The following is a 12,965-nucleotide window of genomic DNA, read 5'->3' as shown; positions in this document are numbered from 1 at the left end:
ACATGGCAAATGGTTACACAGTGGAAAAAGACCCTGGCTACAAAACTAGAGTGCCACATCCCCCCACCCCCCACACGCACACACTAAATTTCTTCTCCAGATGAAAACACTACTACAAACTCAACTATAAGGCAATTAAAAACCAGAGGAAGATTTAAAAGAGCACTGGTATAGCTCAGTCAAATCAACTAGCAATATGATAAACTTCTCACACAATGAAAACCTGTAAAAATATCTTCTTGGTCTCTAATTCCAGAACCCCACTCCTTAACAAAAACAGCCCCTGGCCACGCTGGCTGCAGCATTCTGGGATCTGTTGTCCAAAAAGGGAACACTTCCAAATTCTGATGAAACCTGGTAAATAAGTGTAGCAGCCCTATTAACCTGTTGCTATAAAAAAGCAACAACAACAACAAAAAACCTGAGTGTCATGTAATGCTTTAAAGACCACAATATTTATTTGGCATGACGTTTCATGGACTATGGCCCACATCATCAGACATGAGTGGGTTTTAATCCATGCAAACAACTGCCAAATAAAGTCTACTAGGCCTTTAGAGCAAAGCAACTATGTTCAATCAAAAATTTTTTTGGCCTAAAGCTTACCTCCAATGGGATTAGAAGAGCTACAGTGCAAAAATATCTGCAGGACCATAGTTCTTCACGCCTGCTTTTAGTTATCACAGCACAGAGGAAAACAATAGATCTAAACTGAAAACAAATGAAGGACTGCACAGAAAACCAGTCTGCACATGCCAAGTTATGAAGTGTGCACTTAAAACATCTTACCAGGTATGCTTTTAAAAACATAATATGTGAGTGTAACAAACAGGCTTGCACATGAACATCTCACTCAGATATAGGACCTGGCTGCAGTTCCCCTGTTGAACATTCAGTGGCTCAAACAGTTTTTCTCCTTCACAGTGTGGCAAATCTCTTTGCATGTACCAATTGCAACTAGCACACTCTCCTAGAGTTTTTTTAAAAAAATTCAAACAGCTTCTCATACTATGTGATGGTGTCCTGCTGTGAAAAAGTGTGTCTACATCACATTTACCATACATTCTTGACTATAAATTGACCTTATGTATAAGTTGAGACCAAGTTTTGAAGCCAAAATTATGGATTTTGATAGAACCCATGTATAAGTCAAGGGTAAAATGTCAGATGCAAAGGATGATGTAAAGGAAAATTATGCCAAAGAATGCCACTATTTTTCTGCACAAGCATTCAAAAAGTCCAGACGTGGCACCACAGTGGAGAGAATAGAGGAGGCCGGTACTTTGTTTAGGCTCTCCCGTGATGGACTAAACTCAAAGAGCAAGATGGTTCCTATTTTGATAAGAATTAAGGTACAGTACTCACAATAACCTATGGATAAGTCACACCAGGCTTTTAGGGTCAATTTTTTGACTAAAATTTCTAGACTTATATATGACTATATGCAGTACCTGTTGATGTGACCCAAGGCCAAGCACAGACTACTTGAGAAGAAAAAACAATAAATCTCACACTCACATTACAAGGTATACAGGTGGGCGAAGTTAAGTCTCTTAAGCTTGCTGTGAAGGAACTCTCAAAAAAGATGTTACTTGAGAGATAGAAGCACCATATCTTCTATGGCAGTACAATCAGTATACACATGCTATAAGGACAGTATTCTTACCCCATGAGCAGGAATATCCTATACTAAATTGTACTCACACATTTACATACAAAATATCTTCTGTACACAGGACTCGCCCACAACATTTTCCTGTCTCAAGATATTACCTCCTCCCACAACACAATTCTAAAAAGTCAACTGTATTGGCTGGTGTCGGGACTGTTACCTGTACTATTCCTGAAAGCAGCAGGCTAAGTGAGCAGGTATCTCCTCCAGTAGGTCAGAAAGAGGTTTACCACTACTGTCTCTTCTATGACGCTGCACCCTGAAGCAAATGCGTCATTCAGCCTAATGGCAGTCCCAGGTCTGGTTATATATAGCATAGGAAGAGCATCACAGAAAGATGTACAGATTTTTAAAAAGACTAACCCTGATGCTGCTTAGGAGGGCCATATACTGAAGAATAAACACCTTGGGGCTTTAAGGTCTCTCTGAGCTAAAACATCAGAATCACCTAACCAGCATGATCATTGCTATGCTGGCTGAAGACTGTGTGTGTGTTCCAGCAGTTGTAGACTCAAAAACTAAAATAACTTTTTCTAGTTTTGTGAACATACATGCAGTTTCCCCCTTCTCTCTCTCTCTCACACACACACAAACACACACACTCATACACACTTAACTTACTTATCTGCACCAATTTAAAAAGTATAAATATTTCCAGCATATAAGCAGAGGAAAGAAAAGTGAGATCAGAAGGCCCAGTAAGTGGAGAGATGGGTGTGACTGTGATTATGCAAAGAGTATAAATGCAAATGAGATCATACAGAAAAGTAAAAGATCTGGAATGGGTGTGAACTGATAGATCACAAACAAGCAAAACAAGATGAGAATTGCTTCCTGTAATTTAACCAGGGCACTCTTAGCCGCAAAAGCTTACAATGCATCTAAGGTGCAACAGGACTCTTAGGGTTTTGTTTTTGTGTGTGTGTGTGTGTGTTTTTTTTTTTTTGCTACAACCTATCCTGTGAAGGTGTGCATATGCATGCCCCCCTCCCCTTTTCGAATCTGGCTCTAAAATATTTGGGTTAACAAAGACATATATGGTTTTGCTCATTTTGCAAAATGTCTTCAGATTTCTTCTCATCCACATGGGAACTATTATCAAAGAAAAAATAAATAAGGAAAGACCTGAAGATGAAGCAAAACCTAATGTTCATAAAAGAAACTTACCTATTAAAGGATTGCTATTCCTGTTAACTGGTTTGGGAGGTGGGACAGGAGGCTGTTTCACAGGCATTGCATTAGTAGAATTCATGGTAGCCATAGTGTGCACATTTGCCAGAGCAGGGGGCACAGTCCTGGGGGCTGGGGAAGGAGCACTGGAAAAATTTACTCCTTTTGTTGTTGTTGTGGTGGTGGTGATGGTAGAAGCCACAGCTGTAGAGGAAGACGTAGTCCTTGCAGTGCTGCTCACAGAGTCAAGATCCCTTGCTGGGACATCACTTGTCTCCTGAGAAGAAGATGACAATGGTCGCTTTGGAGGAAGCAACGGTTGTTTAGGGGCATGGGATTCATGATTCTGTTTCTCTTCTGAACTGGGATCACTGCTGAAAGTTCCTGCAAAGAAGCATTTTTAAAAGATTTGTTTTAACAGCAACCTAGAAAAGATCAGCTCACAGCATCTTACACTTCTGTATAACTATTGTACAACAACTGAATGTTTAAGGGAGACAAATTTTTTTTTAAAATACTCTTCTATGCCTATTTAGAGAATTCACTAAACTCCCTTACTTATAAGAGGGCTGCAGTATCTTAAAAACTAATGCATCATCCCGATATCTATGAATATTTGTACCACACTGGCTCTGAATGGAATAGGTACATGCCTACCAACGTTTAAGCCATTATAAACCAGTCAGCATAAAGGTGACACTTCTTTAAGGGCTACAGACTAAGATCGCTGCTTTTGCTTTTATGCTCTTGTCCAAATTGCAGAACTATTGAGTTGGAAAGCACTTCAAGAATCATTTATTCCAGCTTCCTGTAAACACAATGCACTAAGTGCTGAAATCAAATGTTTCTGGGGGACAACAAGTACCATTCTCATTTAGTGTATACAAAAAATCTGCTAAAATTTCTGATTTTGGGGAAGGCCATTATAAGGGGAGGCTTCTCTGATAGTTGTGGGGAGAACATCTCTACAAATTTCATTCCTAGCTGTGATTTCTGCATGGTTCTAATCTAAAGATTTGCACTAAATTATTTTCCATGGAATTCAGAACGGAACTTGGTTGGATGATTAGAGAGACTCTGAAGACATTGAATCACTGCACAGTATAAAAGCCAACAAGAGTTGGTGTCAATTCTCATATTTCAGAACTCAGATAAAAACTGGTAACCACCACTAACTGTGGGTAGAACTGACAATAGGAGAGACAAACTGGGTAAGGGCAGGCCTTTGGAAGTAAAGGCATGGAGTAGCTTGAGCTAGAGTGAGGAAACCCTATGCATAATGACATTCCACACAGAATGATTATAGAGCTTGGGAAGGTTACTTTTTTGGACTACCATTTGGACTACTGTAGAGGGTGTGTATGTGGTGTTCTGTACTTTTAAAATATTTAATCTTTTACTGAAATTATGTTACAAACATGTTTTAAGTGTTTTTAACTGTTTTAACCATACTAATATTTAATTCTTTTTAATTTTGTAATTACAGTGGTACCCCGGGATACGAATTCTCCGGGTTACGAAATTTCCAGGTTACGAAAAAAACCCATAGGAAATTATTGTTCCGGGTTGCGAAAGTTTTTTCGGGTTACGAAAAAAACTTTTGGTGCTTTTCGGCGCTATTTTGCACGGAATCGCGGCTTTTCCCCATTAGCGCCTATGGCGATCCGGCTTACGAAGGCTTTTCGGGTTACGAACGGCGCCCCGGAACGAATTAATTTCGTAACCCGGGGCACCACTGTAGTTTTAAAGTATTGTAAGTTGCCTTGTAATCCCATTTTGGGAGGGCGATGGGATATGAATGCAGTACATACATACGTACATATATACATACTGTTTCCAGAATTATCCAGCCAGCATGACTACTGGCCATGCTGGCTGGGGATTTTTGGGAAATTGTATCCCAAAAAGTAATGTTTCCATGTTCATGCAAACAGCCCCACTATTATTTTTACAAGGACATGCTGACAGTCATCAAAATACATTTCTCAGAGACTGTTACTCCTAGCCCGCAGCTTCTTACCTTGCAATTTCTTCAGGTCTTCAGATGGAAGAGGCTGCTTAAGGCTTGGTCTTTTTCCAGCCTCTTCCTCCAGGTGGGCAAGGTTATCAATACCAGAACAGTCAATGGGGATGGTATGTCCATTCTTCAAGGTGGTGTGGCTTAACTTGTCTGGCTCTTCTCCATCTGATTGGGTTTTGGGTTGGGTCAGGGATAATTAAATAAGAACATATTAAAGCAAATCAAGCAGGAAAGGAGGCCAGAAAGGAAAAACCCTCATGGCTTCAGAGATAATCCAGTATGGCACCATTTTAACTGCCCTGGCTCAATGCTATGAAATTCTGGGAATTTTAGTTTTGTGAGGCATTTAGTCTTCTCTGTGAGATAGCTCTGGTGCCACAACAAATTCCATAGAATTGAGTCATGGCAGTTAAAGTGATGTCAAACTGGATTATTTCTACAGTATATAGATGCAGCCTGTGAGTCAGCCCTTACAGCAATAAGTCTATCAGCCAACCACTGAATCTGCATACTGAAGGCCATTCATCTAGTGTTGATACCTAAAGTTTGGAGAAGAGCTTGGGAAAAAATATTTTTGGGGGATAATAACTTCCAGAATCTCTCAGCTGGTATGGCTGGTGGTTTGGAGGATCCTGGGAGTTACAGTCCAAAAAGGTTTACTTTTCTAGTTTTCAACTTTAGCCCCCAAAATGCAACACAAGAACTCTTCTCCTTCTGTCTGGCTGTCCTGTTGTTCTCTTCTCTCTCCTCTGACCAATGGCAGTTGGTAGAGGACATCTGTAATTACTAGGGTTCCTCCTTGCCTAAAAAGGCAACGTGTACATATATCTGAATCATTTTATCCATTGATGGAATGGTGGTCTGCAGTCAAAATGAATTAGGCACAGGCATGTCTGGAACATTTCCCTCGCGTGAAAATTTTCAGAGTATTTAAAAAGATTTTCCTCCTTTTCTTGGATTGTGTTTACCTGGTCCACTATCACGATACAACCAGAGCTGCTAGTTTGAGTAAGTGACTTCCATGAGTAAATGATTTCCTTACTCAGCTCAACTCAATTTGTTTCAATTTCAGAGTGCATTTTTGTGTAAATCCACAAGAGCATTTTGTAGCCCACCATTCTGCTGTTGCCAAATTTGGCAGTAATTTTTTTTTAATGCTTAGAAACAATGTTCTCCCTGCATCTTACTCTAATGTGGAAAAATGCTGAGAGGTTAAAACAGGGGTATGCAACCTTTTTGGGACGGTGGCCGGGTTGCTGTCCCTCAGGCGACTGGGGGGGCTGAAGCCGGGGGTGCAGCTTCCACCCTCCGGGGGTGGGGCTGCATGCCGGGGGTGGAGCTTCCACCCTCCGGGGTGGGGCCACATGCCGGGGGTGGAGCTTCCACCCTCCGGGGTGGGGCCACGTGCCGGGGGTGGAGTTTCACCCTCCGGGGGCCAGGCCTCCCCATCTTTGCAGGCCCCTGACGGGGCCCCAGGCCCTGTCAGAGGGCAGCAAAAAAGCCTCTTGGAGGACCCCAGTGACGGCACCGGGCCTCCTGGAGGCCTGCTGCCGCCACTGGAACCCTGTTGGAGGGCGCCACCGATGGCATCGGGCCTCCAGGAGGCCCGATGCCCTCGCCGGGGCCCTCGAACAGGGCTCCGATGGCTTCAGCGGGCCTTCCAGAGGCCCGATGCGGCTGTCGGAGCCCTCTTTGAGGGGCCCTCGAACAGCGGGCCTCCTGGAGGCCGAAGTCTCACGCGACCTTGTTTGAGGTCACGCAAGACTTCGCCTCTGGGCGCCGCCATTTTGGGTGAAAAAATGGCGGCGCCCAGCGTGGCTTTTTGCCACTATGGGCGCTATTTTTTCGCGCAGCAGCGGTGGCGGTGGCAACCGCCCCCAGGGGCCGCAACGAAGGCCTCTGGGGTCCGGATCCGGCCCGTGGGCCGGAGGTTGCCGACCCCTGGGTTAAAACATCCACTAGCAAATTTTAGCAGTATGCAGCAGTAGGGAGTTCAAAGTGCGTGTACTTTGTTCTACCACTTGTGTCTGGAGGATCTGAAATATTTACACTGTTTAACATTGCTCACCTATATCTCACAGTGTAGCTGTTACCAAATGACACTATACAGTGTCCTTCAAATTTGCAAAAACGAGGTTCATAATTTTAATTAACAAAAATATTCAAAAGACACTGCTCTGAATTTTACGTACTTGTACTATTTTGCACTTTTTTTTGCTTTCAATCTATCACCATGTTCTTATTTAAGGAGGAAACAAAGGCAGCAGTTCACTTAATTATCCTGGCAACATTTTCTCCTGGAAGTGCAAGACACAGGAGAAGTTTTTTTTTTTTTTTAACCATGGATTGGTCCTGGAGGAACATAAGCTGCCTAGCCTGCACTTTACCCTCTCATTCTCTGTATAATATCATCCAGTCATGGTATTATTGAACTTGCTAATTAGCTTACTTGCTGTTCACCGCTATGATCTTTGGAATAGCAGTATATAAATAAAACAAATTATTATTATTATTATTATTATTATATCACATAACGCACAAGAAAAGAAAAAAAAGCAAAGCATTACAGCATAATGATGTTACAATGCTATATTTTTCTTCCATTAAAAAAAAGATGTAACTGGAACTTAAAATGATATTTGGAATTAGCAGGAAGAAAAAGAAATCATAGCTCAAGGTAGCACGTAGTAGAATCCAGGAAGGAAATTTTATTTGTGTTTGTCAATGACTGATGAGTTTGTTTCGATGTATGTGATATTTTGTCTTTTTGTTTCTACTGTGTAATGGGGGGAGGGGATGATATTGGGAAGGGGTGATGTTAATTGTATGTATTGTATTGTTTTTATGTACTGTGGTATTAGGTTGTAATTGTACAAATATGATGTTATGTTTATATAATGTATTGTTGGTTTTTAAGAAATAAAATTTATTATTAAAAAAAAATTAAAAAAAAGATGGGAAAGTGTTTTAGAGCTAATTAAAGGGCCAATTAAAAATTAAGGGTTCATATAATGGCACCTGCCAGAAATGTTTTCAAAAATGTGCTGTGTCTGCTCTGTCCGTAACAGCTACAGTATGTCAATAATCAATTACAATTCCACTTAAAGCTGGTAGGAGAAGAGTAGTCACTGGGTAGCACCAGGGGCCACCTGCCTGGAAGAAGTCTTGGCCGGCCACTTTGGCTAGACTACTGCAGGTCCTCTTCTGCTTGGCCTGATCTTTGACAGGTGGGAAACCTCAAGCACATTTATTTCTTTCAGAAAATAAGGAGCGTTACAGACTGCCGCTTTGTGGTGGTCTGCCGGCGCTGCTGTTTGCTCCGCGAGGGAGCCGCAGCAGCCAAACCGCGCGACTCCCTCACGGAGCAAAAAAGAAGCTCCAAAATGGAGCTTCTTCCTGCGGCGCGGTTATGATGCCGTGAGGCGCCAATGGCGCACTCGCGACGTCATAAGCGCTGCGCGACGTGCGGATGCACAGCGTCTGCTACGTTAATATGGCGGCGGCCGTGTGGAACAGCCGCCGCCATATTATACATATTGACTACGTACTAGGGTTAGGGGGGTGCGGAAGCACCGTCCCTTCCTAACCCTAATACGTAGTCAATACGTATTGTATGGCGGTTTGTAACCCACCTAAGACTTTTCATCCTCCAGAAAGAAAACTAAGGGCCCGAACAGACAGGTCAAAATAAAGCTGCTTTAGGTCACTTTGGAGATATGCTGTTTAAATGTCACATGTATCTCAAAAGGCTGAAAGCTGTGCCAAAGCTACGCTCCAGTCCTTAGGACTGGAGCGTGGCTTTAGCATGGCTTCTGGCCTCTTAGGATGCATATATCATTTAAACAGCATACCTCCAAAGTGACCCAAAGCAGCTTTATTTTGGCTTCTCTGTTCATGTCCTTCGTCCTAAGGCAAAGAAAGCAAGAGCAATCTGTAGTGTCAAAGCTTTCCTCAAGGCTAGATAGGAGAGGCTCAATGTTATTTCCAAATTGTGCTTCCCATAACTTGGAAATAATAGCTTACTTTTTTGTGCATCATCTCCCAGAATCCCCAACCTGCATGGCCACTGGCCATGAGAGCTGTAATCCCAAAAAGTAAAATTTCCAAGCTCTGGTTAGTTCCCTCTTCTTCTCTTTACCCATCTCAACTTAAGGAAGCTTGCTGTTTGTTGCTGAAAGGCTGAAGGAAGCTTCCTCCCTGCTAGTTCTTGCACTGTGCCTTGGTCTGAATCGTGTGTGAGACGTCCTCCCTCCAGATTCCAACTGCCACTGCTCTGGCACACCTCAACACTCCCAGGAATTGATGAATTTACCCCCTCCCCCCCCCACCATTCTTTTCCCTTTGTGTTCTGTGTATCATCTAGATTTGTAAGCAGCCGTGGGAATCTTTTTGGGCTAGAGGACTGAGAATAAATAAGTTAACATCCTTCCCAAACTGGATAGGCCAGGAGGCAACTGTTGGTGGAGGAATTAACCAACTATGTCAAATAGGAATTGGAAAAGAAAACACTCCACAATGTCTCCCTGCTTACTGTTTGTCAACTGCTGCTTATGTGTGCACATGCATTTATGCACAAGAAAATGAGAATGCAACCAGAAACAGAGTGCTCTGGGCTTCAGACACAGCAGCTATATGGAAGTGTAGCTACATGGATTCTTTGCCTCCACCCATCTCTATTTTAGACTGAGGGAAGAGAGGACAGAGATCTGATCATACTGAGAAGCTGAGAGGGAAGGCTATGTCTTGCTGAGAGCAGTACGTGATTAACCATTGTGTTGAGCACTCCATGTACTTCCATTTAGCTATCTGTGTGCATAATGTGCTCAGCTTGCTGTTTTTAAAAAAATCTTCACACTTCAGAACAGGACTCTCCCCCTCAACCCTTAGGACAGGACTGAGGAGTTTAGTTCTCAGCTAAGGAAAAACAAAATTATGAACCTCATGAGCAGGAAAAGTTTTTCTTGAAGAGGATTATAGAATTGTGTGCACAGAGACAATTTAGTCTGTGCCCATTTGTATGTGTGCATGCACAAGGATGCTGGCAGAGTAGAACCATGTGTTGGTAGATATGAGGGAAGACTTTCAAAAAATGTCTACACAGCTCCCATCCTTGCACTGTCCCCCAGTATAGCCTGGAGAGGACAAGCTATTTGTACTCCAGTTTACTTCACATCTTTCTGCTATAGGTAAGTCAGCCACCACTAGCAGTGTTGTATCCAAACAGTGATCCTCTGTTACTAGTTAGAACCTTAAAATATATCAAGATGTCTCATACCAAGTGGTCCACCTAGCTCAGAGGAGAACCTGCACTCTAGGGTCTGATCAGGTGTTCCTGAGATCCCAAACTCTCTTGCATTTGGTAGATGGCCATGCCTCTTTTCCATGGAACCATCCTTTTGTAGTTTCCTAGCATTTGCACAGTGTGAAATCGAAGGATTTCATGGCTGGCATCCATAGTTTTTTGTGGGTTTTTCGGACTATGTGGCCATGTTCTAGACCCTTCCACCCTGAGGCCTGCCATTAGCAACAGAACAATACACATGCAAATCACTCCTGCCTTTCCAGGTCACACAATATATATATACTCAACTCCTTTCCAGGCAAGCATTATCTGAAGATGCCAGCCACCGATGCTGGCGAAACATCAGGAAGAAACTCTTCTAGAACATAGCCCGAAAAACCCACAAAAAACTATATGCACAGTACTTTTCCTTTTCAAAGAAGTTGAGATGGATCTCTTAAGGCTTAGTTACTAGCAGTATGAGCTTTAAACTAAATATCCTGGTATTTTTGGCCCATTTTTTTCCAGCTCCACCTACTACTGGAACGTGTCCTTAGACAACTTTTGAAATGGAATCCTACCCTCCAGGGTAAAAGATGTTCCACAGCCTTGCCTTACACTGACCAGCAGTAGCTCTCCATGTCTTCTGGCAGGGGATCTTTCTCAGCTGTACCTAGAGATGCCAGGATTGAACCTGAGATCTGTTTATATGCAAAGTATGCACCCTGCCTCCCAGCTACCTTGCCTATTATACTCTACCTTGCAGGTGGGAAATCCAAGGAGAGATCTCAGCTATGAAACTCATAGGCGATTGCCATCAAGTCATAACCTCTTAGTTAATCTACATCACAACAGGGATAAAATGTCACTCTGAAAACTGAGGAAGAAGAGAATGAAAAAACGTGTTTGTTTTTTTTTTTGGAAGACTGAGAAATGCCAATTTAGCCTCCCCATTTTGTTACTTTAGGAATGTAGCATTTATTATACATAACTTTAGAACGAAGGTACCATTTCTGTTATATTAAAAGAGCAGCCTTTTCAGAATATAATTACAAACTAAACTTACTTTTTAAAAAAATATTAAATTTTGCTTCAGTTGGAGCTACAAGGTCCTGAACTTTCTTGTTTTGCCAGTTGCAGGAGCATGCAAAGTACCAACTTTAATAAAACAGAGAAAATTATTTTGGCTCCACTAGTTCTCTATAGTATCAAGCAGACACAAGGCACTTATTTCCATAAAATGAGCTGAGGAAAGGAAGCCAGGATCAGGGACTATATTGTTATTGTACACAGTCCTATCCTAAAGGCACCAGATCCTATCTGCTCTTGGAAGATAAGTAGGGTCAGCCCTGGTTAGTACTTGGATTGGAAACTGTCAAGGAATACCAGGTGCTGTAGGCTATATTTCAGAGGAAGAGAGTGGCGAAACAACCTCTGAGTATTCCTTGCCTAAGAAAACCCTTGGTGACTTGAAGGCATGTACACAGAGAGAGACACACACACAGAGTCCTACATAAAAATCTAACTCTTACATAATTTTAAAAATAATTTTGTAGCATTATATGCATACCATGTCTTAAAATATTTTATTAATCATTTCATACCCATTTTTCAATTTTTTAAGGGGAAAAATACCTTTGGAAAACGATTCCCCCTTTCCACCCCCCAAAAATTCAGGTTTTTTTTGGGGAGGGGCTTCATATTTCTATTCCTGTACCATATTCCAAAAGGTGCTGAATGTGAAATGTCTGACAAGGACTGAATATCACATTTAATTCAAAGGGAGAAAACAGCAGTAAGGCAGATGTGGAGGGGCATCCAGACACAGAATTGTCTTCATGGCAAAAATCAAGGTATTCTAAACAAGGGATAAAAACTCACCCTGCTCAAGATCTTCCAACAGAACACCTCTTTTAATGAGCTCCTCTCTTGGCTTTCTCATTGAAATCTTTCGCTCTAAAACTGAGATTAAATTGAAAGTAAAGAAAAAGCACTTCAGAAAACAGGCCAGATTGGAAGTTTAGTACAACATTACTGTTTTTCCAGTATCTGATATTATTTACAGGTTCTTCACCATTATCTGTTAAATATCAAAATGTGTTTTTATAATAATGATTTTATAATAGTAATTTATTTCTGTCTTAATGGCTAGAACTTGTTGTGTGTCCAACTATATCTGTTGTTTTATTTAATGTTACTGTGAGATTTCCAGAGCCTTTTTTCTGAAAGAAAGGCAGATTATATATCTATCAAAAGAACAGGGTAATCTTCTTCAACCTGGGGCATTTCAGATGTGGTGGACTACAACTCAAGTGTTGGCTAGAAATGGTGGATATTATAGTTCACATCTGTGGTGTGCATACTGGGAACTACACAGACTATTTTCCTCTCACAACCAATTGTTGAATGGGGAAATGGAATGCCAGCATTTTACTGCAAATACACACACACACACACACCTCTCCACAAAAGTACATTGAAAGATGTACTTTTTTAAAAAAGAGCAGTTCTCAAACAACTTTAGAAAGAAAACTCTCCTCAGTACTCTGCTCCCATCAAACCTACTTGCAAGGCACTACCCTCCACACATCTTCAGCTTTCCTTCCTCCTGCAGTACTACCTAATAACAACAATAGACTTCCTCCCACAACAGAGCTTGGGAAAGTTACTTTTGGGATTACCACTTCCAGAATTGCCAACAGCATGGGAACTTCAGAGAGTCAGTTGTGGAAGGAGATCTGGAATCAGTTATTCATATGTATGACTGCAGATTAGTAATAGTTGTTCAGATTTGAGATGTGCTGAGTTTGTTAACTTTTGCC

General features: G+C 41.8%; 1 protein-coding gene across 11 annotated transcripts in view; it reads right to left on the bottom strand.

Annotated features, from left to right (window-relative positions):
* Window positions 1-12,965, bottom strand: part of PHACTR4 (phosphatase and actin regulator 4) — a 144,495-nt gene that overhangs the window by 23,839 nt on the left and 107,691 nt on the right. For 9 of the 11 annotated variants that reach the window (XM_089479291.1, XM_089479292.1, XM_089479295.1 and 6 more), the window contains 3 exons: window positions 12,025-12,105; window positions 4,863-5,027; window positions 2,840-3,226 (listed from right to left, as the gene is read on the bottom strand). In XM_089479291.1, coding sequence (XP_089335417.1) covers window positions 2,840-3,226; window positions 4,863-5,027; window positions 12,025-12,105 — 633 coding nt within the window. Of the gene's footprint in view, window positions 1-2,839; window positions 3,227-4,862; window positions 5,028-10,902; window positions 10,986-12,024; window positions 12,106-12,965 lie in introns of those variants that run through there. The other 2 variants (XM_089479299.1, XM_089479298.1) reach the window with 2 other exon arrangements.

This window comes from Sceloporus occidentalis, unplaced genomic scaffold (genome assembly GCF_023333645.1).
Source record: "Sceloporus occidentalis isolate IW3139 unplaced genomic scaffold, rSceOcc1.0.p SCAF_13, whole genome shotgun sequence".
NCBI lineage: Eukaryota > Metazoa > Chordata > Lepidosauria > Squamata > Phrynosomatidae > Sceloporus > Sceloporus occidentalis.
This window is presented reverse-complemented; position numbering and strand designations above follow the sequence as displayed.